The 24654-nt window shown below is 41.1% G+C and overlaps 1 protein-coding gene across 1 annotated transcript in view; it reads left to right on the top strand.

Annotated features, from left to right (window-relative positions):
- The window catches only part of LOC149257138 (alpha/beta-Hydrolases superfamily protein), a 152083-nt gene extending 127783 nt beyond the window's left edge, over positions 1-24300 (top strand). The window contains exons 7-14 of the mRNA XM_089413647.1: positions 21045-21135; positions 21768-21838; positions 21984-22053; positions 22132-22184; positions 22330-22423; positions 22555-22652; positions 23508-23595; positions 23763-24300. Of these exons, the coding sequence (XP_089269773.1) occupies positions 21045-21135; positions 21768-21838; positions 21984-22053; positions 22132-22184; positions 22330-22423; positions 22555-22652; positions 23508-23595; positions 23763-23767 (570 nt within the window). The 3' untranslated portion in view covers positions 23768-24300. The remainder of the gene's footprint in view (positions 1-21044; positions 21136-21767; positions 21839-21983; positions 22054-22131; positions 22185-22329; positions 22424-22554; positions 22653-23507; positions 23596-23762) is intronic.
- Positions 24301-24654: the final 354 nt, after the last annotated feature.

The raw sequence follows: 24654 nt of genomic DNA, 5'->3' as shown, positions 1-24654 counted from the left end.
TAACCTAATCCTATCCAGAAATAAATGCATAAAAATATCTCGGGCTGCGCTGAGGGCTGCCGTATCAAAACTGAGTAAATGATGTAGTCCTCGGTGGCTTGGTGCAGTGTTTTCTGCAATAAATGTGTATGGGTTTCTGCTTCTTTGCTGTCTGTCTGCATTTAAAGCTTTAACTGTGATTTGAGGGCAATGATGGGCTTACGCCTCTTGATTTGACTTTTTGGGGGGCTCATCAATGTTCAGGTGCTTCGAGCCCCTAAAAAATCTTGACTGATACTCTTTGGCTCTTCTTTTCCATCTGATACTCTTTGGCAAATGAATTGGGTCGCTCTTCTCCTGTGCTATGCGTTAAATCAACATTTAATGGCCGCTGTTCGGCTCTGTCTTCCTTTAAACTGTCTTCGACTCCTTCCTGAATGCTCTGCGAAGGAAAACAGGTCATTCGGCGCCTTTCGGGCTTGCTAGGGGCTGCGTAATGAAAAGATTCCCTAAAGATTCCCCATTCAGGCCTATTTTATCCAGCGATGAGGCGCAAATCGCTCATCAAAAACTGCCTCAGAAACTGATTCGGGGCTCCGGAGTGCGATTTTCGCCCTTCGCGCCAAAAACTGATGATGACGTCAGCAGGTGGGACCTCGTACGGCGGATGATGTCAGCGATGACATGGCGGGATGACGTTAGCATGATGACATCATCACGTACGGAGGTGACGTGGCAGCACGGTGGGGTGACTCGGCGGTACAATGGCAGGAGGCGGCAGGCAGATGACGTGTCATGGTGACTGGGCAGGGGGGTGACGCAAGCGGGTGACGTCACTGGGCAGGAGGCGGTTTCCGGTTTTGGGGCGCACTGCCTTTGGGCATGAGTGGTTTTGTCAGAGGGGGCTCCGCCACAGCCCAGGAGGTGACGTGTGGCGGGAGTACGGCGGCAATACCGCCCATCTCCTGGACGCTAACCTTCGGGCGCGTCGGAGGACAGGAAGGCCCGCCCACCGTAGATCTGTGGGGCGGGCAATCTAACGGTTGGCGGTTGGGACGAGGCAACGGAGGGATAAGGGGCGAGAATATTCAGGGAATATTCCAATTTTAATATGGCGCGGCGGTGGGTTTAGAACTTAGGGAAATGGCAGGGTTTGTGGGTTATGTGGATTAATGCGCGCGGATTAATATTTTCAGGGGTGAAACTTTGGAATAAGGGGAAAATATGGTTTTTTTTTGGAGGTTTGTGTGGGCGGGAGAGGTTGTTAGCATGACCAGGTGTCATCTAACTCCTGCTATGACACGGATGGGCTAAAAACAGCCCCTGATGGACTGTTCTTTCCCTGACTTAGGAGAAATATGGCTATATTGCCAGGGAGGGGATATTTACATAGGGGAGTTTTATATACATAGTTTTTAGTGGGGGAAGGGGAAAACTGATAGGGAGTTATATACTAGAGTTAGTAGTTAATATGGAAATGATAAGCAAGCGCTAAGGTAAGGGACCTTAGGCTAATTTTGGGGAAAAGAATTTGTAAAGAAATGAAATCCTTGAGCGAAGCAGATCTCCACTAAGGCAAATGACATGGAAGATGATGAACTAAGAGGAACCAAGCAGATCTTGACCTCTTTGGGAAATTAGTAAGTGACTTGGGAAATGAGAAGAAGGGGAAGTTAGTTATGTCTAGCTTGAGCTCCTCCAGATGAAAAACTGTCTACAACTGGGATCTGAAGAGATAAAACACTTTGTAACACAAAATTGATCATAAATCATCATTCTGCAACCTCACAGCTACCTACCCAGCCTACTCACCTAACATTTTTTCTTCTTTTGATTTGGGTGCACTTAGACTTGCAGACCTAGCTTTACAATTTTGCTTTTGAATGTTTCCTATCTAAATCTACACTTATTTTTGCCAGGGCCCAGATTAAGCAGTTGGGTCCCTTTGATTCTCTACCTATCTACAGATCTGCCAAGATTAAACTGTTTGGTCAGATGCATTCTCTACATTCTCAAACAGGAAATTGAAACCTAGGGAGACCAAGGTTAGACTGTTTGGACCTCCCTTAAAAAACTCTTCAAAACTGGAACAACTCATCAAAATTAGAATATAGCAGTGGCATTGGACTAAGCACACTTCATGGTATCCTGTGGAAATATGGAACACTGCAGCCTGCAAAGTATGACATATTTGGCATGTAAAAATGTCAATCATGAAAGATGAAACCCTGTTGCAACAGGAGGCTAACAGTGGCTCTACTTAGGGATGGTTTTTCCTTGTGAAAAGTCAAGAACAGCAGGTCAGACTGCCTTGATCTTCTATGGTTGTTGTAGACTGGAAACATTTGTTCTGGCTGCTAAAAATGTAAAACTTTGAAATCTGAACCATTCTCTCCTCCACTGAGTTACTGTGAACTGTATGGCATCGCCTGCTTTCTTCTGCGTGCTTGATGATTATGTACAATGCTTTGACTGTAAACATTTCTTTTTCTACCATGAATTGCTTGTAATGTGACAGTTTTTCCTCTTAATACTTTGCTGAAAACTGGTGTAGAAACATAGCTTTAAAAACTGGAATACTTGCATCGGTTGTATCTTTACAAAGTTTACTGTTGTTTCTTAAACAATCGGCCTGCTTATAAAAATGAAAACAAAGTGCTGATATATACAAATAAGACTGTACAAAGATATATACAATACTGCATTGTGTCCCTTAAAAGGGGTCATGGTAATGCTTCAGCATACGGCCATTGACAGGGCCCTCTTCGGCAGAACTATCCTCTACAGATTTGAGAAAATATGTGTTATTTCCCTGAACAGCAGAAACAACAAATGGACCTTTCCATAAAAAATCAAACTTTGCATGTTTTCCTTTGTCTTCTCTTCTTGAGTCCCACCTCAGAACTTTGTCACCAACATTGAAATCCTCAGCCTTAGCTCTTCTATCAAACATTTTTTTAAGCTTTTCTTGCAAAATTTGAGCTCTGTCATAAACTTGTTCTCTGGTTTGCTGAAGATGAATGGTCTGATTAATCCTTCTTTGAATGTCATTTGGTTCAGCCTGAATTTCTTGTAACAATTTGATAGTAGGAATGCCCAGGGATGAAGGAAATCTTGCCTCCATGCCATATACTAGCTCATAAGGGCTCATCCCAATGGATCTTTTGCTCGAGAGTCTGTCTGCCCATAGGGCATTTACCAGCTTTTTGTGCCAGTTCTTCTTGTTCTCTTCCAGCACTTTCTTTATGATGTTGATGAGGCTTTTGTTAGATGATTCGGCCAAGCCATTACCTTGAGGGTAATAGGCTGTAGAGTGGCCCAAGGTAATATGAAATCTGTGGCAGAAATTGATTATCTTTTTGGATTTAAAGGCAGCGGCATTGTCAGTGATGATTTTCTCAGGGCAGCCAAATCTAGAAAGGATATTGCACTCAAGGAATTGGATAATGATGGTGTCATTGGCTTGTCTGCAGGGAATGGCTTCAACCCACTTGGTGAAATAGTCAGTGGTTGTTAGGATCCATTTGTGCTGGCCTGAGGAAGAGGGATGGATTTCTCCAATGAAGTCAAGACCCCATTGTTGAAAAGGTTGTTCGGTTGAGATGGGTTTCAGGGGCAGGGGTAACAACTTTCGCTTGCCCTCAAAGATTTGGCATTTGTGACATGACATGGCAAACCTCTTTATGTCTGCAAAAAGAGAGGGCCAATAGAAACCAACCCTTAGAATTTTATCAGCAGTGGACTTCCAGTATAGATGTCCTCCACAGTCACCTGCATGGAATTCTTTCATGACATTGTTAGTTTCATTCATGGTTAAACAATTAAGCAATATGCCTTCATGATTTCTCCAAAATAATGCACCATCTATTACACAAAACTTTAAAGCCTTCATTTTCAAAAATCTTTTCTTGGTCCTGGACAATCCTGGGGGAGCACACAGGTTTAACAATACAAAGCAAATATCAGTGTACCAAGGGCATTGCAGAAATATTTCACTGATCTGTGGAGTCGCCAGCTCCGATTCTTTGTCCAGTTGGCTAATGTCTAAGGCTTGAAAATTTGTTTCGGACATCAGTTTGGCTAAACCTTGTCCCTTTATCAGCTTGGTTGGTTTTATTTCTATGTCATACTCAAGGATGCTTGCAATCCACTTGCCTCTTTTGCCTTCTAATCCCTCTTGGGTCAATATGTCTTTTACAACAGCGTGTGGGACATAGGCAATCACATGTGAACATAAAATGTACACTCTGAAATCCTTGATGGCTTTAACAAGTGCGTAAGCCTGTTTTTCCATGATTGGGTACTTTAAAGGGGCGTCTCTTAAGGCTCGGCTGAAGAAAGCGATTGGCCTTTCAGCTCCTTGTTCATCCTTTTGCAAAAGGACAACGGCTATTGTGTGATCAGACGCAAACAAAAATATGATAAAATCTTTCTCAAACTGCGGGCTGGTGAGTACAAGGGTTTGGGTTAATGCAGCTTTGATACTTTCAAATGCTTGCTTGGTTTCCAGGGACCATCTTACCTTGGCATCCTTCTTTAACATGTTGCTTAACAATCGTATCAACTCAGCTAGATTTGGAATAAATCTTCTTAGGAAGTTGATCTTTCCAAGGAATGCTTGCAGCTCTTTTATGTTTCTTGGATATGGAATTTGGAGGATGGCTTGGATTCTTTCAGGGTCAATTCTAATCCCATCTTTTGATATAATGTGGCCAAGTAACTTGCCTTCTTCTAGGCCAAATAGGGACTTCTTAGGATTCAAGGAAATGCCATATTTCCTACATGTCATGAAAATTTGCCTAAGATGCTTGAGGTGCTCTTCATCAGATTTGGAAAATGGGGTCAAGTCATCAAGATAGACAACTAGGAAGTCATGTATTTCTTTGGCAAATGCAATATCCATTGCTCGTTGAAAAGTTGCACCAGCGTTTTTAAGTCCGAATGACATCTTTACATACTTAAATGTTCCCCACGGTGTGGTAAAAGCAATTTTGTCCTGGTCATCCGGGTGAACAAGTATTTGGTTGAAACCTGAAAAACCATCTAACAAAGAGATTCTAGATGACCCCACTACTCTCTGCAAGATGTGGTCCATTTTAGGCAAAGGGTAATGGTCTTTTAGGGAGACTTGGTTTAAATTTCTGAGATCTACACAAAGTCTGATTTCGCCTGTCTTTTTTCTTGTAGGAACAAGATTGGATACCCATTCAGAAAATCTGATGGGTGCTATGATGCCTGCTTCAAACATCCTCTTTACTTCCTTCTCAATTGGGGGAAGAAGCATAGGGTTGATTCTTCTAAGTTTCTGTTTGAAGGGTTTCTGGTTCGGTTTTAAGGGGATTGTGTGTTGAATCACCGAGGTGTCATAGGATTTCAAATCCTCATAGCTCCAAGCAAATACATCTTGGAACTCTTTGAACAAGTCAATGTATTTGGGCTTTTGATCGGGTGGCAAGTTTTTGGATAGTTGGATCGTTTTAGGGTTTTCTGCCGTCCCAATATTGTGTTCTTCTATATCAGTGTTAATGGGTTGCAATTTTGGCTTTCTAGGAACGTCATTGGCATCAAACATGTCTTCTAATGGGGTTAGGCCAGCAGGCAGAAAGTTATCCTTCAAGTCAATGATCTCTGCCTCTTCTTTGGCAATGTCTTCCGAATGCTTTTGTTTCAGCTGTTCTATGTTTTCTTTGTCAAAAGCAGTTCGGTTCAGGATTTGCTTGGCTGTTGCAGCTATTATAGCTTGCTGACCTTCATTTGTTTGCTATTCCGAATCTGTCATAGCATCCAAGTCAATGTTGATATTTGAAAATTCATGCTCAAGGGTAAGGAAATTATTGATCTGGACGTCATTTTCGAACACTTGCCAATCTATGATGTTATTTGGGACAGTGGGCCTATGTTTTATTTCAGCTGTGAAGTGATGGTTTGGGTCAAAAGGAAGCTTGTATGTACTTAGTAAAGGTGGCTAGGCTATGTGCATGAATGCTATGTTCTCTTGAAATTTTGTCAAGCTTGAATTCAGTGAATGCATTGAGTATATTAGTGGCAGCAGTCCTATAGGCTCTCATTCTATTGTCGTTGGTAACAAAATTACCTTTCATCTGTTGTATGATTAAATCAGAGTCTCCTAAAATAGACACTTTAGCAGCTCCTAGTGCTTTGAGCAGTTTAAGGCCTAACAGCAGAGCCTCATACTCTGCCATGTTATTTGTGCATTTAAAATTCAGCCTGTAGGCATGACCTTCTGCATGGTTGTTATATGTATTGTGAATCCAGACACCTGCCCCTGCTCCTAACTTGTTAACAGAGCCATCAAACTCTAAATACCAAGTGATTTCTTGCTTGTGGTTTGTACTAAGAGTTTCAGCTAATTTAGGATTGGGAAGATTTACAATTTCTATTTGGGGATGTTCTTCTACCATGCTGGTTGTGTTAACTGTTGTGACAGTTTCACTAGTGTGTGCAACTGATTCTTCATTGATGTGTGCTTGTTGTTCTAGAGCCAAGGGCTCATTATCGATTGGAGAATTTGTATCATCATTAAACAAAATAAAGGAATCCATATCAGAATGGATTGAATAAATGGGAAAATTTTCAGGCTTGCTCTCACTACTCACCACATATTTCATCAGCGTTTCTCTATACAGTCTCTTTGGTTGCCCAAAGACTGAAATGGTGGCATAGGAAAGGTCTAATTGAAGGGATCCTTGAAGCTTTGCTCCCCATGATCTTGATAGGAGCATACCGTATTTTGGTGGAATGTCAACAACCACTACATCCATGAGGATGGTCTTATTTGGATATTGAACTAAGGAAACACACAAGTCTTTGATGAGGCCTAGACATTTCACTTGACTTGAGTCAAATGAGTACAAGTCTTTGTAAGGTCTTGTAACGTCAAGGTTCAGTTTTTCCATAACTGCTTTGGGCATTAGATTGTGCGATGCCCCTGAGTCAAACATAGCATTGTGCAAAACTTTGTCATGTATATGCAAACTGACATAAAAGGGTGGGACAGGTCCATGTGTTGACTTTCCATTGACTTCTGGGCCAAACAACAGTTCAGGGGAATCATCCAAAACATTTACATCGTCTTTGTTTTCTGGAATTTGAAGTGACCTTTGAATTTGTTGCCTATATACATCGTGTTTGGCAAGTTTTGAGAGGGGGATGGATATTTTCAACTTGGCTATTTCTGCCTCTAATTTTGGGGAAAAGAATTTGTAAAGAAATGAAATCCTTGAGCGAAGCAGATCTCCACTAAGGCAAATGACATGGAAGATGATGAACTAAGAGGAACCAAGCAGATCTTGACCTCTTTGGGAAATTAGTAAGTGACTTGGGAAATGAGAAGAAGGGGAAGTTAGTTATGTCTAGCTCGAGCTCCTCCAGATGAAAAACTGTCTGCAACTGCGATCTGAAGAGAAAACATTTTGTAACACAAAATTGATCATAAATCATCATTCTGCAACCTCACAGCTACCTACCCAGCCTACTCACCTAACATTTTTTCTTCTTTTGATTTGGGTGCACTTAGACTTGCAGACCTAGCTTTACAATTTTTCTTTTGAATGTTTCCTATCTAAATCTACACTTATTTCTGCCAAGGCCCAGATTAAGCAGTTGGGTCCCTTTGATTCTCTACCTATCTACAGATCTGCCAAGATTAAACTGTTTGGTCAGATGCATTCTCTACATTCTAAAACAGGAAATTGAAACCTAGGGAGACCAAGGTTAGACTGTTTGGACCTCCCTTAAAAAACTCTTCAAAACTGGAACAACTCATCAAAATTGGAATATAGCAGTGGCATTTGGACTAAGCACACTTCATGGTATCCTGTGGAAATATGGAACATTGTAGCCTGCAAAGTATGACATATTTGGCATGTAAAAATGTCAATCATGAAAGATGAAACCCTGTTGCAACAGGAGGCTAACACCTTCTTCTTCCGTTTCTCCTGCTTTTTTGTAGATGCTAGAGCAGCCTCCTCCTCCTCCTCTTTTTTGATTCTGACTCCCTTACTACTACTCCCTGCCTTGGTTAGTTGTCTCATCTCTTCTTGACGAAGAGTCGCCCATAGTTCCTCCCAATCCGAAAGGTTCGACCTGCCCAGTAAGCTCTGGACAAATCCTAGTCCTCTGAGACTGCGTTAAGTGCGATCCTCACCAACATCTCCTCATCCAGCGTGGCCCCTATGGAAGTCAGCTGGTCCCAGATCTCTGTCAATTGTTTGAGAAAGATATCTATCTGCTCTCCCCTCTGCATATGGTATGACCGCAGCTGATTTTCTAGAAGCATCTTCCTCTGCACGGAAGTATGCTGATACAACTTCTTGAGGGCATCCCACATCTCATTTGCCGTACTCTTCTCGGCAATATGTGGTTCCACATGATCCTTGACCCCATCAAGGATGATGCACTTTGCCCTGGCCATTGCCTCTTCGTACTTCTCATTTTAAGCCGGTTCAACTGGGATTGCTATCGTTTTCAAGGCGAAGTGCTTGATGCGATACCTATCTGGAATAGACAAGATCCTGGCCTTCTAGACTACAAAGTTGGAAGCTTCGTCCAGTCTATTCTGATCTCTCAGCCCATTCACTGCCATTTCGCTGCTCCTCTTTCGACTCTTTCAAGTCTCTCTACTTCCCTCCTAGAAGTCCTCTGATCGACTCCTGTTGAGTCTCTCAACTTCCCGTCTGGAAGTTCTCGGTTTGACTCCCTCTGAGCCTTGATTTCCCTTCTGGAAACCCCTTTGCCAATGTCGAGATGCCACATTTCGATCGTTTGTGCAATTGCACCACTGATCCAAATTTCTTTGCTAGAAATCCTTGGCAGCTACTCGCTCCTCCTTGGTCTTGCCCTGTTAGGTACTGTTCTGACCACAGTACCCCACTAGCTATGTTCCGCAACTCACCCACAACCTCCTATGCCTCAGCAATTTGAAGGTCTGAGCCTCTAGGCTCTGCGCAAACCCGGCATTGGAAAAATCTACACCTCTTGGCCACAACGTCGATCCTTCCTGATTGAGAAAGATGACTGGGCATTGTGTAGGTTAATGTTGTGGCCAGCAACAACCCCCCTTCTTTTTTAGTTTTATCACTAATACTAAATAAGTGGGGACCCTTATTAAAAAAATAAAAATAAATAAATTAGTGCTTGTATTTCCTTTTTGAATAAAACTTACTATTATAAACTTAGGATAATACCTGAAAAATCTAAAAAGACTTAAGTTTTATGATAAGTTCGAATAAATCCACTTTCTCAATAAAGAGCGTTGCATCGCAAAAAGGTAATGGATACTTTCCTACAAGCAGAATCCTAAGATTGTGAAATTGCGATGCGAAATCACGCATTAAAAGACACTTATCGCATCGCATGCCTCAAATATCACTTAAGGTGAAATGCCTCAAACCGCCGATATGCGATGGCGAGTCTCGCAAATCGCATTTCGCAGAAAACACGTTAATGGATGATTGCCACACGCAACGGAGTAGGATATTGCGATCCGCGATATTGCGAAGCAAATCGCAAAATCGCCTTATCGCAGATCTACAGGGCTCGTTGTTCGAAAAAGCTTTTTCCATAAATCGATGCCCAGTTATGCATGTTAATGTTAATTAATAAGTTAGTTGGCAATCATTAATGAAATATGGTTTTGATCTGATCGAAGAGCCATTTCACGTAGGGTGATATATTTTATATGTTTTTGGCATTTAAAGCTTTCCCGTCACCTTTTTCTTATCATTACTCTTACCTCATTTGTAAACTACAGGAGCGAAGAGCAGAGAAGTATACATAGCAGTGTTCAGAATATTATGGGAAAGAAGGGTAAAGCTCCAAGTTCTGAAGATAAAGAAATGACGCCCTTGTACACAGACACCACCTGCAACAGAGATGCCGGTGTTACTACTTGGGAAAGCATGCACAGCCTACTTGAGGAAGAAAATCCCAGAGTAATGGAGGTTACAGCAACTGCAGATTCACGCGGGTCGTCTGAGGCATCTATTACAGAACTAGCATGTTCGTTCTTGCACCGAATAACGTCTAGGCCTAAAAATCTTCCATACACGGACATGGTCAAATGGGTACTGGATAATGCTGATATCATGAATAGAGAATTTAAAACTCAGAACCAAGAACTCATGGAGTCGTTCTTTCCACAAAATTTAAGGTTTATATCCTCTAACAAAAAGCGCGCAAGAGGCGAAAATCGCACCAGGGAAGCATGGATCGAGAAACGGAGGCAGTTTTCGATGCGCGATTAGCACTAATCGCGCATCGCTGGGCAAAACCCCTCGAAAAGAAAAGCCTCTAATCCCTCAATCGCCTGTAAGCCCGAAAATTTGTAAGAAAAAGTGCTAAAGGCGAAAAGCAAAACCTGAATTCTAAAAACCAGTGGTATTTATCAAGGATATCCTCAAGTGGTATGTAAGTACTTACCAAATGTACAGCATCTACAGGCAAGCTGGAGACAGAAGGCTCAAGAGAAAGCAGAGTCCATCAAAAGGTTAACCAAGTTGAATTGGGATTCTTACTGGATGTACTTGGTAAAACCACACAGCCAGTGCATGACTCTTAAATGTATCATTAATTATGTCGAGAAGATGGCGCCAGCACTTGACGATTCCGTTTCCGCAGGACAGCTAAAGTCGGAAGTCGGCCAGCCAACTCTCCTCAGGCAAATGCCGAACGCTTGCGACTACAAGGAATAGATACATATATAGTTAGTTGGTAGTTTTAGTTTTAGATTCAGTTTTAGTTTTAATTTTGATTTATTTTTGCCTGAAATGAGGATGGTCATATAAACCGCATCCTACATTTTTGTAATAAATTATTTTTAGATTTAGCTAGTAGTATTTAAACCCTTGTTATGCATTTAGAGAAGGGTCCTGAAATTTGTCAAAAACTTGTCCTCAGAACATGCACTTTTGCACCCTCCGAGGAGGTTTTGATGAATGAATGGAACATGAGTTATTGATATCTGCGTTTAATATCTACTACTGATGTTGCACTTTTGTACTCTTAGTAGATGTTGGATTAAGAAGAGATAAATCATTATTGTTGAAGCTCATGAGTAGAACTAGTTATAAATGGTACTTTTATCTCTTAATGATTTCTGCTTATGTGTTAAAGTGATATTCATGTTTTGTTATTTATATATGAATGCTTGAATGCTTGAGTTATCATTTGGCACTTCTGTACGGTGATAGCTATTTATTTATGCTTAATATATGAGTAACTTATTATGCGATATGTTTTCCACAATCGTTTCATCTAACTTTTTATACGAAATGGTTTATCTTTATTGAATTCTTTTCTCATAGCAATTGAATGATTTTTATTACCAATTGCCATTTGAAATCATTTTAGATCACATAACTGAAAGATTAAATCTCGGGTTAGTTTTAGAATCAGATATTTCTGTTCATTAGATTACAATTACATTAGATTTAGAATAAAAGTATTTTACTTAGAAATTATTAGAAAGAAAATATCAATTCTCAATACACACACACATAAATTGGGAAACTAGTCCCATATCTCCAGTCGCACCCACTATACCAAACGGAAAAGGAGCTGCTAACCAAGGTCCGGACCGGGTGGGTATCCCACCTTGTTGTAGACCCGATTTTCGGGGCTTCAACAGTTAGGTCTACTCCTCTCTGCCTCAACGTTGATCCTCCTCCTAGTTCGAATTGATAACGCAGGCTCTCTGCATCACCCCTTCCTTGCTGCTTTTTGCTAAGAACAACTTCTGTCACTCAGGACAACTATTTCTACTGCTGCTGCTCTGCTCGGCTGATGCCTTCAGTTATCCTGTGATTTGCAACCACACTCTGATACCATGTTGGAATTTCTAAGTTTAACTTGTTAGAAATTCTTCCTATGCTATCTGATTTATTTCTTCCTACTTGTTCAATTTCTTAACAAGTTATTTACCACGTAAATATTGAAAATAAATACAAGCACAATATCAACACGTACAAATTAGCAACTGAAAGTAAACAAGCACACAAGTGACACCATTGTTTTTGGATTAATGTCCCTGGAAAAACCCAATGCGAGAAAACTAGTGCAGCTATTCAGAGGGTTTTATTATTATGCAGTTTCACAATACAACCTGGGTGCTAGAAATGACTCACACAACAGAGAATACCCTTGGCAATAGTACCTCTCAGTCGGAGACATATATTCCAGCTAAATCACCGGATGAACGATCCCACAACAACAATGCAGCTTTTGCTGCTTTGCGTCGCTCTAATAGGGACTGCGTCACCCTATCTGGCTCTCCAGCTCCCAATTTGTCCCACGAAAAATCTTCCAGCGTTGCCTCTAGGCTCCGCGTCAGCCTCTTTGGCCCAGCGTCAGCCTCTCTGGTCCAGCGTCAGCCTCTCTGGTCCAGCGTCAACCTCTCTAGGCTCTGCGTCAGCCTCTGGAGCCTCTACGTCTCACACGCTGGCCCTTCTCTGGATTTGCGCAGCTCCTGGTTGCCTCTACATGGCCTCTGGCTGCCTCTGCGTGGCCTCTAGCGAGCTCTATGTCAACCTCTCCCGGCTTCTGCACTGATCCTCCCGGTACTCACTTTGCCTCTCTGCTATGTATTCACTGCCCCTTAGCTACAACTCTGATCACTCACTCAAATTCCTCAGCAAACCTTGCCCCAGAAAATCGAGTTCTTGATCTCTCTTGGTGTGTTCTCCAACTGACCCTCAAGCCTCCTCTTATACTTTTATCATTGGTCCATCAACGACCGAGATTAAATCTTTAATCAACGGCTAAGATTAGATTTGGCTTGATCCATGACCTCCTAACCCAGTTTTATATTAATACCCATTAATATTTTATTTTTCCTAAGTTTAGACTTAGGAACTCCATTAAAAATATTAATTATTTTAATATCTCCCACACTGGTTAGAATTTGCCCAAACCATTTCTGGGTCTTGGAGATATCATGTGCTTTAGCCTCCACCAATTTTCATGGCTAGAGCACATCCGATGCTACCCCAAATCAACACTCCCTCTCAGTGAGGACTGTGCTCTAGTAATACTCCTCACTGAGTATCACCCTGATCATCCAGCATCGGTCCCTGTGCTAATGCTAGGCCTCCTTGCCCAACACCCTCTACACTGCTACATCCTATACTGTTGCCCATGGCCCTGCCACTGCCACTGCTGCATTTGTACGACAGCTCCCTCTGCATTCGTGCTGCTGCCCATGGTCCGGCCACTGCCACTCCTGCATTGCACTGCATCCCCTTCTCCCCACGCTGCATCGTGTTGCCCATAGCACTGCCACTGCTAACTGCTGCACTGGAACCCAGTTACTGAGAAGGAAATAACTGATCCACCCAACTCTGACATCCCTGTCAGGCTAGAGACTCTCCCGATTGTGAAGCTCCTTCTACTGCTAGCAATTGCTCCCTTTACTGACCTTTGCGTTGCTGCAACAACTTCATGCATCTCGAACTGTTGCACACCTCTTCGTGCCATCCTGCACTGGTGCAATACTCCCTTGCTTCTTGCACTGTTGCATCTTGCTAGCCTCTGCGCTGTCCCGAGACTCCTACACTGTAGCACTCTCTGCCGCTTCATCCGCATCCGTCTCTACCAACATCTGCCAGTCCTACTACTCTTCTTCGGGGCTCCCGTAGCAAGGTATAATCCAAGAGGTTGGGTACCTCGAAGATCCTGCCCCTCATTGCCTGTAGTATGTCTGACTACAGCTCGATGTCTCCCCACTTCCTCTCAAGTGGGCCATGAGCACTCATGGCACAATCGTCATCTGTCTCCACTTCTTTCTCCGCCCTCGCTGGCGCTGCCTTGGTCTCAGAAGCCTCTCCCTTGCTCTTCTTCCTTGGACACTGGTTCGCATAGTGACCCAGTTCCCCACAATGGAAGCACTTGACCTTGGAGAGGTCCTTCTTCTTCTGTTTCTCTTGCTTTCCTACAAATGCTAGAGCAACATCCTCCTCTTCCTCTTTCTTGATTCTGACTCCCTTACCGCTACTCCTTGCCTTGGTTAGCTGTCTCATCTCTTCTTGACAAAGAGTCGTTCACAGTTCCTCCCAATCCGGAAGGTTCGACTTGCCCAGTAAGCTCTGGACAAATACCTCCCAATCCTCTGAGACTGCATTAAGTGCGGTCCTCACCAACATCTCCTCATCTAGTGTGGTCCCTATGGAAGTCAGCTGGTCCCGAATCTCTGTCAATTGTCGGAGGAAGATATCTATCTGCGCTCCCCTTTGCATTTGGTATAACCGCAGTTGATTTTCTAGAAGCATCTTCCTCTGCACGGAAGTATGCTGATACAACTTCTTCAGGGCATCCTACATCTCATTTTTCATACCCTTTTCGGCACTATGTGGTACCACATGATCCTTGACCCCATCAAGGATGATGCAATTATCCCTGGCCATTACCTCTTCGTACTTCTCATTTTCGGCTGGGTCAACTGGGATTGCTATCATTTTCAAGGTGAAGTGTTTGATGCGATACCTGTCTAGAATGGAGAAGATCCTGGCCTTCCAAACTACAAACTTGGAAGTTCCGTCCAGTCTATCCTGATCTCTCAGCCCATTCACTGCCAATTCACTGCTCCTCTTTCGACTCTTTCAAGTCTCTCTACTTCCCTCCTAGAAGTCCTTTGATCGACTCCTATTGAGTCTCAACTTCCCGTCTGGAAGTTCTCGGTTTGATTCCCTTTGAGCCTCGATTTCCCTTCTGGAAACCCCTCTGACAATGTTGAGATGCCCCGTTTCGATTGTTTGTGCAACTGCACCACTGATCCAGATTTCTTGGCTAGAAATCCTCAGCAGCAACTCCCTCCTCCTTGGTCTTGCCTTGTTAGGTACTATTCTGACCACAATTCCCCACCAGCTTTGTTTCGCAACTCACCCACAGCCTCCTATGCCTCAGCAATTTGAAGGTCTGAGCCTCTAGGCTCTGTGCAATCCCGGCATCGGTAAAATCTGCACCTCCTGGCCACAATGTCGATCCTTCCTGACTGAGAAAGATGATCAGGCACTACGTAGGTTAGGTCTGCTCCTCTCTGCCTCAACACTGATCCTCCTCGCCGCTGGAAATTTCATTAATTGTTCTTTTTTTCATTCACTGGAACTGCTCTATAATTATGCAATGAACTTTCCTTGCGTTCATACTTCCAAAGGTTTTCAAGCTTCCGACTACTACTCTAGTTCAGTATTTGGTCTTGCAAACCTCTGATTCATAGCTAGAGAGATTAATGGGCATTCAAACAAATCTTGGCATTTAGATGGAAGCCAAAAATCTCGGTTTTGTTGAACAAACTATGATCTTTGAATAAAGAGTGTAATAGTTTAACCATCTAATTTGACTGTGTTATCTTGTGGAGTGGTAGTTTCTATTGCAGAATTACAATTATATTCATTTAGGCCTTTTCATTGATGTTGATTGAAATTTTGGTTTTTTTTTAAGTGCTTGTCTAAGTTGCATGAAACGGGGAAACGGAAACGAGTTTCCGAAACGGGAAGCGATACGAAACGCGACCTCCCCAAATTTAGGAAACGGGGAAACGTGAATATATATATAAATATATATATATATATATATACATGTATATATATTAAAAATATTTAAAAATTATTATATATATGTGCAATCATAAAGCATTAATGATACATTATAATTTATTACATTTAAACATTAAGATTAACTTTACATCACATTTATTCATGAGTCATGAATGATCACATAATGAAAATAAAAATATAGGAAAATCCCAAAGCAACCTTTATTATATATCCAAGGGAAAAATCTCAAAATCAGCCTTTATTTATATTAGTATATGAGGCTGCAAGTACAACAAAGACTATAAGGCTGCAAGAACTATAGAGACAAAAGACTAATCCTCATCATAACAATCCTCATCAAAAATAGAAGCAGCACAATGCTCAACATTGGATGGTGGTGCTGAAGAAGATGATGCACCAATTCCACTTCCAGATTCGGCCTCAATATTCAATGCAGCAAGAGAGAGCTCTGCATCCACATCCCATTCTTTAGAAGGACCACTGTTGTATTCTGGACCCCTACGAGATGCAAGGCGAAGGTTGGAGTGCACATAAACAAGATCCTCTGCTTTCTGTGAGCCCAACCTATTGCGCTTCACAGAATGAATAAAACCATAAGTGCTCCAATTCCTTTCTGCTGATGAAGAGCTTGCCACTTTGCTCACTGCTCAAAACACCCTAGAAACAACTGCCAGTCTCCAAGAGAAACGACTTGCTGAATAGTGTGATGAGAGAATGAGACAAACTTCTCTTTTATAAGTTTAGACAGGCTTCTAGAACTCACTAGACAGCGTAAAAAAAATTAAAAAAAACACAAGTTTTTGGGGAAACGTGGGCTGTACGGTCGTGAAACGCGTTTCCGGCCGTACTGGCCACGTTTCCGTTTCGGGAAACGTGGTAGTACGGCCGGAAACGCGTTTCACGGCCGTACCAAATGCGTTACCGCGTTTCGCTCCCGTTTCCGGCCGGAAACGCACCTCCCCCCCACGTTTCCTGCAACATAGGTGCTTGTGTATTCATGCCCAAATTGGGTGAAGTACATATTTACAAACATAGTTGGGAGCTCTAAGATAAGAATTTGAGATGAGATTTTTGCCACCATAGACTACAATTCTTGACATATCAGTCCTGTCATTTATAACCGGACTGAAAAGAAGATAGTATTTACTCGTTTCCTACTTTATTTACCATGTATTTATGACAACAAAATGGCCAAATATTTGGGCTACTTCATTTGTCATTACAGTCATAAGGGAACACCTAAGTCATCAGATTCGCCCCCCCGGTGTTGCGAATCCGGCGTGTCGGACACAATTCATTGTTGACACATATCCAATTCACTGTTGGTGAGTGTCTGAATTTGTTAAAATTGGCAACTAGGGCCAAACTCCATGTGGGTCAGCTTATTTATGGCAGCTGATACTTTTATTGGATCCCTCTCGTAGAGAGGTGTAGGATTGATCTAAAGATCATCCGATTCCGATAAGTATTTATGAAGTTATGAATTTATTTATGTTATAAAATAAATTGTTAAGTCGGCCAGCAACTTGTGTAGGCTCAGAAGCCCAATAGTAATGTCTATTCATCATCTTCGTTTTAGTATAAATAGAAGAGGATTTGAAGTCATTTGCACACACTCTTTATGTGATCTCTTCTCCACGTCTTGGGTTTTTGGAGGAGAGATACAAAAGAGTACGCTGGCCTAGTATGATGCCCTAGCTGCAGTACGATGCCCTAGCCACAGTAAATCTAACTGCAGAGAGGATGATGCCCTAGCCACAGCCAAATGGAGAGCACTAGCCACAAATTGAAGGAGATCTGTCTGCTGTCTTGGGGAGCTGCAATACGCAGTCTAAAGAAGCCCTAATCCGTGGACTAAAGGAGGCCCTAACTGCTGTTGAGAGGAGCCTAATCTACAGCACGAAGGAGGGCCTTATACGCAGGTCAAGAGGAGACTTAAACACAAGTCCCAGCCATCTAAATGAGATCCCTAACTCGCTGTTCTAAGCCGCAGTCATAAAGGGGTCCATCTACAGCTATAGGAGGCATTACACAGGTTGAGGTAATGTGAACAATACGCTGACCTTATTCACTGTCATACGCTGTTCTAAATAAGATTATACATCGCTGCAAGGAGAGGCTTAATTCGCTGCCTTAATACGCTATATAATGAAGCTCTAAAAAGAGCCCTAACTGCTGTCAAGAGGAAGATATAATCTCACATCTATCCACAGTTATACGCTGCTCATGGAGACATATATATGCAGGTCATGGAGACTGTTAGATACACTATTCACGGTGACTAAGTGCTGTCATAGAAGAACTTTAGACAGCATGGACTTGACAGTGGTGCAGCCTCAAGGACAAGCTATTCAAGAGGCAAGAGGGTTGCACCAACAGTGCTGGAACCTCTCGTGGATCAATGAGAACAGCTCAGTGATATTTTGGTACAGCACTAGGATGATGGGCATGTTAGTAAAGGGCAGCATCATGATGCATGGGCAGCATGATGAATGGGCAGCATGATAGATGAGATCATGAGCAACATGATGCATGGGCAACATGATGTATGATATCATGGACAACATGATGTATGGGCAGCATAGTGATCATGAGCAGCATGATGATGCATGACGCAGTATGATGGTGCTACATGGTAAGGTGCAGCAAATGGACGAGATGCAGCACTATGATAGATGAAGAAGTCACCTTAGATAATCAGTTGAAACAATATGTCTTCAACTGATCTCTATAAATATCAAAAGTCAAAGTGTTGACTTCTATTGTAAATGAACTATCTCTCTCACTTTCTCTGCTAAACTTTGAAGAACATTAAAGAAGAATTGATCAAGGGTTTCCCCACATTGTGCAGTTTGTCCCTGGCTAGCGCCACATCTTGCGTTCTCTTGTCTTGGCTTGTCTTCTGCGATTTATGTTTATGTTCTATCTGCAGTTTACTTTATGCTGATGTGATTGCTAATCTAAAAAAAAAAATTGAAAAAAATTGCTCTAGCATAGAACACCTAAGTCATCAGATTCGCCCCCCCCCGTGTTGCGAATCCAGCGTGTTGGACACAATTCATTGTTGACACGTATCCGATTCACTGTTGGTGTGTGTCTGAATTTCAGGATTCGTGTCATGAGAGATTTTGATTCGTGCCTAGAGAGAATCGCAATTTTCAGACACGTGTCCGCCGAAAAGTGACCTGCGGGCTTGATAAAAGCTGGAATTGGGCCGCATTTGTCCATTTGCATTCACTGTTTGGGTGTTGTGGGACTGTGGGAGTGACCAACAAAGGAGATAGGAGTGTTTTGGAGGTGATTCAAGCTATAGATAAGTGGATTTCCCTTCCATTTTTCTTCCAAGTTTTGCTACAACAGTTTACATGTCCTTTTTGTTTACATGCACAACCTTACTGCAGTGCATTTTTTCTTTATTTTTACAGCATTCATGGCTCAATCAAGGGCAGTAGGGAAGGGGCAAAAAAAGGAGAAGAATGTCACCATTGGTAATGCCCCCTTTTTCAATTTCATTTGGGTCTGCCAGTCCAGGGAAGAGATAGTGGTGTATGTGCACACCAACCTTTGCCTTATTTACAGGCAAAGGGTGGAGTGGTTGAAGGGAAAGAAAAAGATGTGGGATGTGTTTCTTGATGATATGGGATTGGAGTCTAGACAACTATGTTGAGTTGGCATTGGCCAACTTGGATCTTAATGAGATAGTGCTAGAGCCTATCACTTTTGATGGTGGTGATACTCTTGAGGGGTCATCCTCCACACAACAGATGCAGAGATTACATTGGATACAGAGGAGGAGGATGCAGAAGAGAGAAGTGGTGGTATTGATGTTGATGAGCTATAGGCATAGCCTTTAGCCTGCTGGCAGCAGCCTATGAGATGCTTCCTTCTTGTTCTATAGTTCCGAGTTCTAGAGTCTACCTTGTTTTGTATTTGTTATTTTCCATTGGCATTCTTAGTCAAGAGTCTTTAGGAGTGAGTCAAGACTCAGTTCCTACGTAATACATTTTGATTTTGATGACTTAATGAGAAAACTGCAGTTTATGGTTAATTTCTCTTGTTTGTCGAATGTCAATTTATTGTGTTCGTCATTGATGTAGTAGTAAGTGCTAGTTGTAAACTTGTATCATTGATGTTATTATGATTATATGTATAATGTTAAAATGTACATGTATGATTGAATTTGTATCATCATGAGAATTTGTGTAATATATATATATATATATATATATATATAACGTGTCCTACATATCATGTTCTGGGGGGTTTTTGTGTCCCATGTCAGACTCGTATTTGCGTGTCACGTGTCCACGTGTAAGGTGACTTAGGGGAAGACCAATAAAAGGATCTTCAAAGTAGACTTTTTAAACCAGAAACAGAGGGTCTCGAGGACCAAAGTGAAGCACTAGCAATAATCGTAGAGTCATCAATGCCCTTTTCCTCAATGTAAATAGGCTTTTAACTGATCTCTTTCAAAGGTGTGTCCAACTTACCCTCCACTATGTTAACGACCTTCTTGATGAAGTCGTGGTTTTTGGAATGCCTCTCAGAAAAATAACCACTGCCAGGTCAAGATCCTTCAGCCTTTTTGTCTGCAATCTCCTCCAGTTTTTTTTCTTTATGTTTTTCCTTCTCTTCTAGGCAGACCCCCCAACCTCCAAGAAATTGGTGAACCTTTTGCTTCATGGGAAATACAATAATGTAAATGTCCTGACCAGGTCTATATCCCTTGGGGTCCTGGACTTCCAAATCACCTTTCACATGGATTACCTCTGTGCTTGCCTTACGCGTCTGTAGAACCACTCCTCTTGAACACTGATTCCACTTGGCACACTCGTAAAACCTTGCTTTCTTAGTTCTTCAAGAATCATGGGAGATGAGCTATCCCTTCACTTGCTTCTCCTTTATCTTGTTGCTGGCTCTCTCGATGGCATCTTCCTACCTGACAGTTCCTATAACCAGAATATCTCAACCACTCAAAATAAATTCTCTTCTTATTCCTTCCCTTATGACGACTGCATCCTTGCCTCATTCTCCCATATACATCACCACTCCATGTCTGATAAATTGTTTTTATTGCTACCCTGAGGTAGATCCTATTAAATGCATTATTATATCCTCTGGAATGCTTTGTAAATACTAAATACACTCTTTTTCTTCTAGTATGTGGAATGGCATACATCTTTCTCTTGTATCAACATTGCCATTTGTCATCTTTTTCTTCTTTTTCAGTGTTCGTTGCAGGTTAGTCTAATCCATGGACTATGCCACTTGGTCAGTCTTCTGTTTTCTGTTGTTCACTAGCACATCTATTCTTTTTTTCCATTCCAATGTCAGTTACCTCAGTTTCATTTTTCAGTATTCCGAGGAGAAAGTTGTATTTTTTTTTAATGATCTCCATAGTTATATCTATGTACTATGAGTTCTTTGAATTGCAAATCTTTGTATGCATTGTCTTTCATGTTAGATTGTTCATTATTTATATTTTATGGTGTGTAGGTGTGGGACTTGATAAAGTTGATGGACTACCTTTCTGCAAGGACAGACATTAACCCTTCTTACATAGGGATCACTGGCGAATCACTAGGAGGTGGGAATTTCCTCTTCATGCAATGCGTTCAGTTTGGTTTCCTTATGTTGGATGCTTTTACATTGATAACAATGTCTAAGGCCTTGGTTTGAATTCAATCTGTTAGTAATAGAAATCACATAAGATCACCAAGTTTAATGCTAAGTTGCATGAAGCGTCGAAACGTTTCGGAGTTTCCAAAACAGGTACATTTAGAAACGTCACCTCCCAAAAATGGAAACGACAGCCAAAATGTTGGCTGAAACGTCATATATATTTATATATATAAAAAGGAATTTATAAATAAGTGAATAACACATTATCTTGCAAGAAAAAAATGAATAAGACCCATAGATGACAATTCAAAAGGAAAACCAAGTCTCTATTAACTTTCATAGATGATTACATAATGGTCGAGTTTCAGTCAAGTTTCAGCCGAGTTTCGGAGTTTTGGGTACGGGTACATTCCAAAACATTGGGTTTCTAGAAGTTTCGTGCAATATGTCTTTTTGATGATATATATTAACAGTGCATTTGAAATGCTTTGAGGTTTGACATAGGATGAATGTCATATTATTGCCATATGTTTGAATCTGGACAATTGGTTTTCTGTATTTAGTTATTCTTACTTTTGAACTTGGCATGATTTGAAGGAATGCATGCCTGGTTTGCTGCTGCTGCTGACCCACGATATGCTGTGGCAGTTCCAATTATTGGGGTTCAGGTATTTGTTGGGCATGCTTTATCTAGAGTTTGAAGAGATGATTTTTTTTTTGAACAAAGACCCTCTTAGAGTTCATTTTTTTATTGCTCAGCCTTTATTTGAGGCATCTAGATCTGTTTAAGAACTGTCTGCCAAAGATGTGCAGGGTTTTAGATGGGCCATAGACAACAATAAATGGCATGCCCGAGTCGCAAGTATAAAGGATGTATTTGAAGGTGAGCTTAGATTCATTTCCTTTGGATTTGATTTAATATTGTGCTCAATTATTTTAAAAATTTTTCCTTTGGTTTCAGAGGCCAGAAGTAACCTTGGCAAGGCTGCCATTGATGCTGAAGTGGTGCAAGCTGTATGTCTAAGGCTTAAGCTATCTTTCTATCCATTCTAGCAAAATAGTCTAGACATGCTTTCCTGGTGTTCTTGGTCTAGTTGCTTATAAAACCATTTGTGCATTTTTTCAAACACTGATGCTACTTAAATATTCTATGAATCAGATTTGGGACAGAATAGCACCTGGATTAGCAGATAAATTTGATGCTCCATTTTCAGTTCCATCCATTGCACCTCGCCCACTCTTGATCCTCAATGGTATGCTGATTGGCTTTATTATGTTGCTGCAAGATTATTAGTTGCATGCCTTCTGACTGTCTGATGGAAATGGGTCAGGAGTGTGTTACCTTCTGAAGCACTACTCAAGTTGTGGCAGCTTATATTGGCAGGTGGAGAGGATCCTCGATGTCCAGTAGAAGGGTTGGAAGACATGTGCTCGAGAGCTGTTGAGGTCTACAGTAAGGCTAATGTTTCAGAGAAGTTCAAGGTGTGTTTATAAGTTTCATTTGTTGGAATTTCATTATGTTCTTGCCTCTGACAGGAACCTGGTTAATTTGCTAGTTTACCTAGAAGTCTGTTGATGATTAGTACATGTTAATTCTGTAAAATGACAGTACATTTTGTTTTGATGCGCTTTACAATCACTTTGCATACGATACACTCATACTTGTTTTTTCTCTTCTTCCTTCATTATGGATTTTGTTTCTACCAAAAGTAGAAATCCAATCCCGCAAATGTTCGTACAATTTTTTTTGATGCGCTCTTCAATCACTGTATATGAGACACATGCTTGTTTTTTCTCTTCTTCCTCCATTACGCATTTTGTTTCTATCAAAGCATACATATCCGTCAACATGTCAAGTTAAGGAATTTTTCCAGTTTAGTTGAAAGCCTTTTATCCTATATTCCTTTAGGGTGCATTCTACCCACAATAGCTGATAATAGATGCTTCCTGAATTTTCCGGACTACAGGCCCCTCTTTACTTTCCTACAAAGGTTTCCTTTTGTACCAAGAAATATGGCTTCCATTCTAGCAGTTCCTATAGCATATTATTTGTCAAATCAATTTTAAGGTTTGGATAAAGGTGGAAACATAAATTTTCTCGCTGTAGTTCCTCATGACTACCAGAAAATGTTTCTGTTTTGAACTTGCTTTCAGAATTTGTTGGGATGACTCTTGATGCTATATCAGATTTTAGATTAACCTCTTTGCCTAGCATTATTTGCAGCAATCTCAATAAACAGTAATGAATCTGTCATTTGCTTGTATGATTGTTATATATATCATTTGTTTTACGATAAAACGAAAACAAATGATAGTTGATGTGCTTTAAATTTCCAGTTCATTGCCGAACCTGGTGTTGAGCACTGTATGACACCTTTCATGGTTAGGGAAGCAAGTGATTGGTTCGACAGATTTTTAGTCGCAGGTATATGCCTTAATTTTCATGCTAAAGGCTCAACTTCTATTATTATCTTTAATTTATCAACATAAATCAATATTCTCAAGATATGTGAAGGCACTCTAGCTTCAATTGGAGTATGGTTGTTCAGGAAAAAAGAACAGATACTTATTTTGAACGTATGTGCTTTGCAGAATGAAATGGTCTGGGAGAGACGATGTTGGAAGTGGCCACTACTGGGCTTCTCAACCATGACGTTGCAGTATAACTAACAGAAAAATAAATTTTAATGCAATTAGGGTGTTTTACAAATCCACTTGCCATCTGCTTGCAACAAAATAGCGTAATCAACCGGGAACGAACATTATGGAGGTGGGTATTCCCATATGACGATTCGAATGTCTCTTGCGCGAATTTATGTTACGTACTTTCTCATAATATATATATATATATATATATGTGTGGGGGGGGGAGAAGCTGTTCAGAAAATCGTACATCTGTCCCTTGGCCAAAATGGCGCCCGAGAAGGCTAATAGGGCTAAGTCAGCTGGAACGAACATTATAGAGGGTGGATATTCCCACATGACAATGCTAGCAATCCTAGCAGAGATGTTAAAAGATTCAAATGTTTATTGGGTGGAATTATGTTACATACTTCGCTGAGCATGAATGAACATTAATTTAGGGCAACATTAATAGATGTGAAAACATTCAAATGTTTTTTTCTTTAAACGTGTGGGTGAAGGGTGAATTTACTTTACATCAATGTTTTTTGTTTTTGTTTTTTAATTCGTTTGGGAAAAAAGATACTGTTTATAGAAACTTACAACTTAGAGTCGTATTAAAATCGGCTATATGCATTTCCTTTAACTGCTGTTTGCAGAAACTTAGAGCTTGGAGTCGTATCATTTGGCCATTGCTACTTCCTTCAGCTACTGTCATGTACAGGAAATCTGTGGTTTCATTCATTTATATAAATCATATTTTGTTCATCCTTGCCATCATCTATTATCTAATGTAATTATTCTTTGACGCAATAATGTGTACTGCGCGTTCTTTTTTATATATATTTTCCATGTATTCTTT

The sequence above is a fragment of the Pinus tabuliformis genome, chromosome 6 (assembly GCF_031772625.1).
Source record: "Pinus tabuliformis cultivar Carrire ecotype Pingquan chromosome 6, CPIR1, whole genome shotgun sequence".
In the NCBI taxonomy this organism is placed as follows: domain Eukaryota; kingdom Viridiplantae; phylum Streptophyta; class Pinopsida; order Pinales; family Pinaceae; genus Pinus; species Pinus tabuliformis.
The sequence above is the reverse complement of the archived record's forward strand: the minus strand, read 5'-3'. Positions and strand labels throughout refer to the sequence as shown.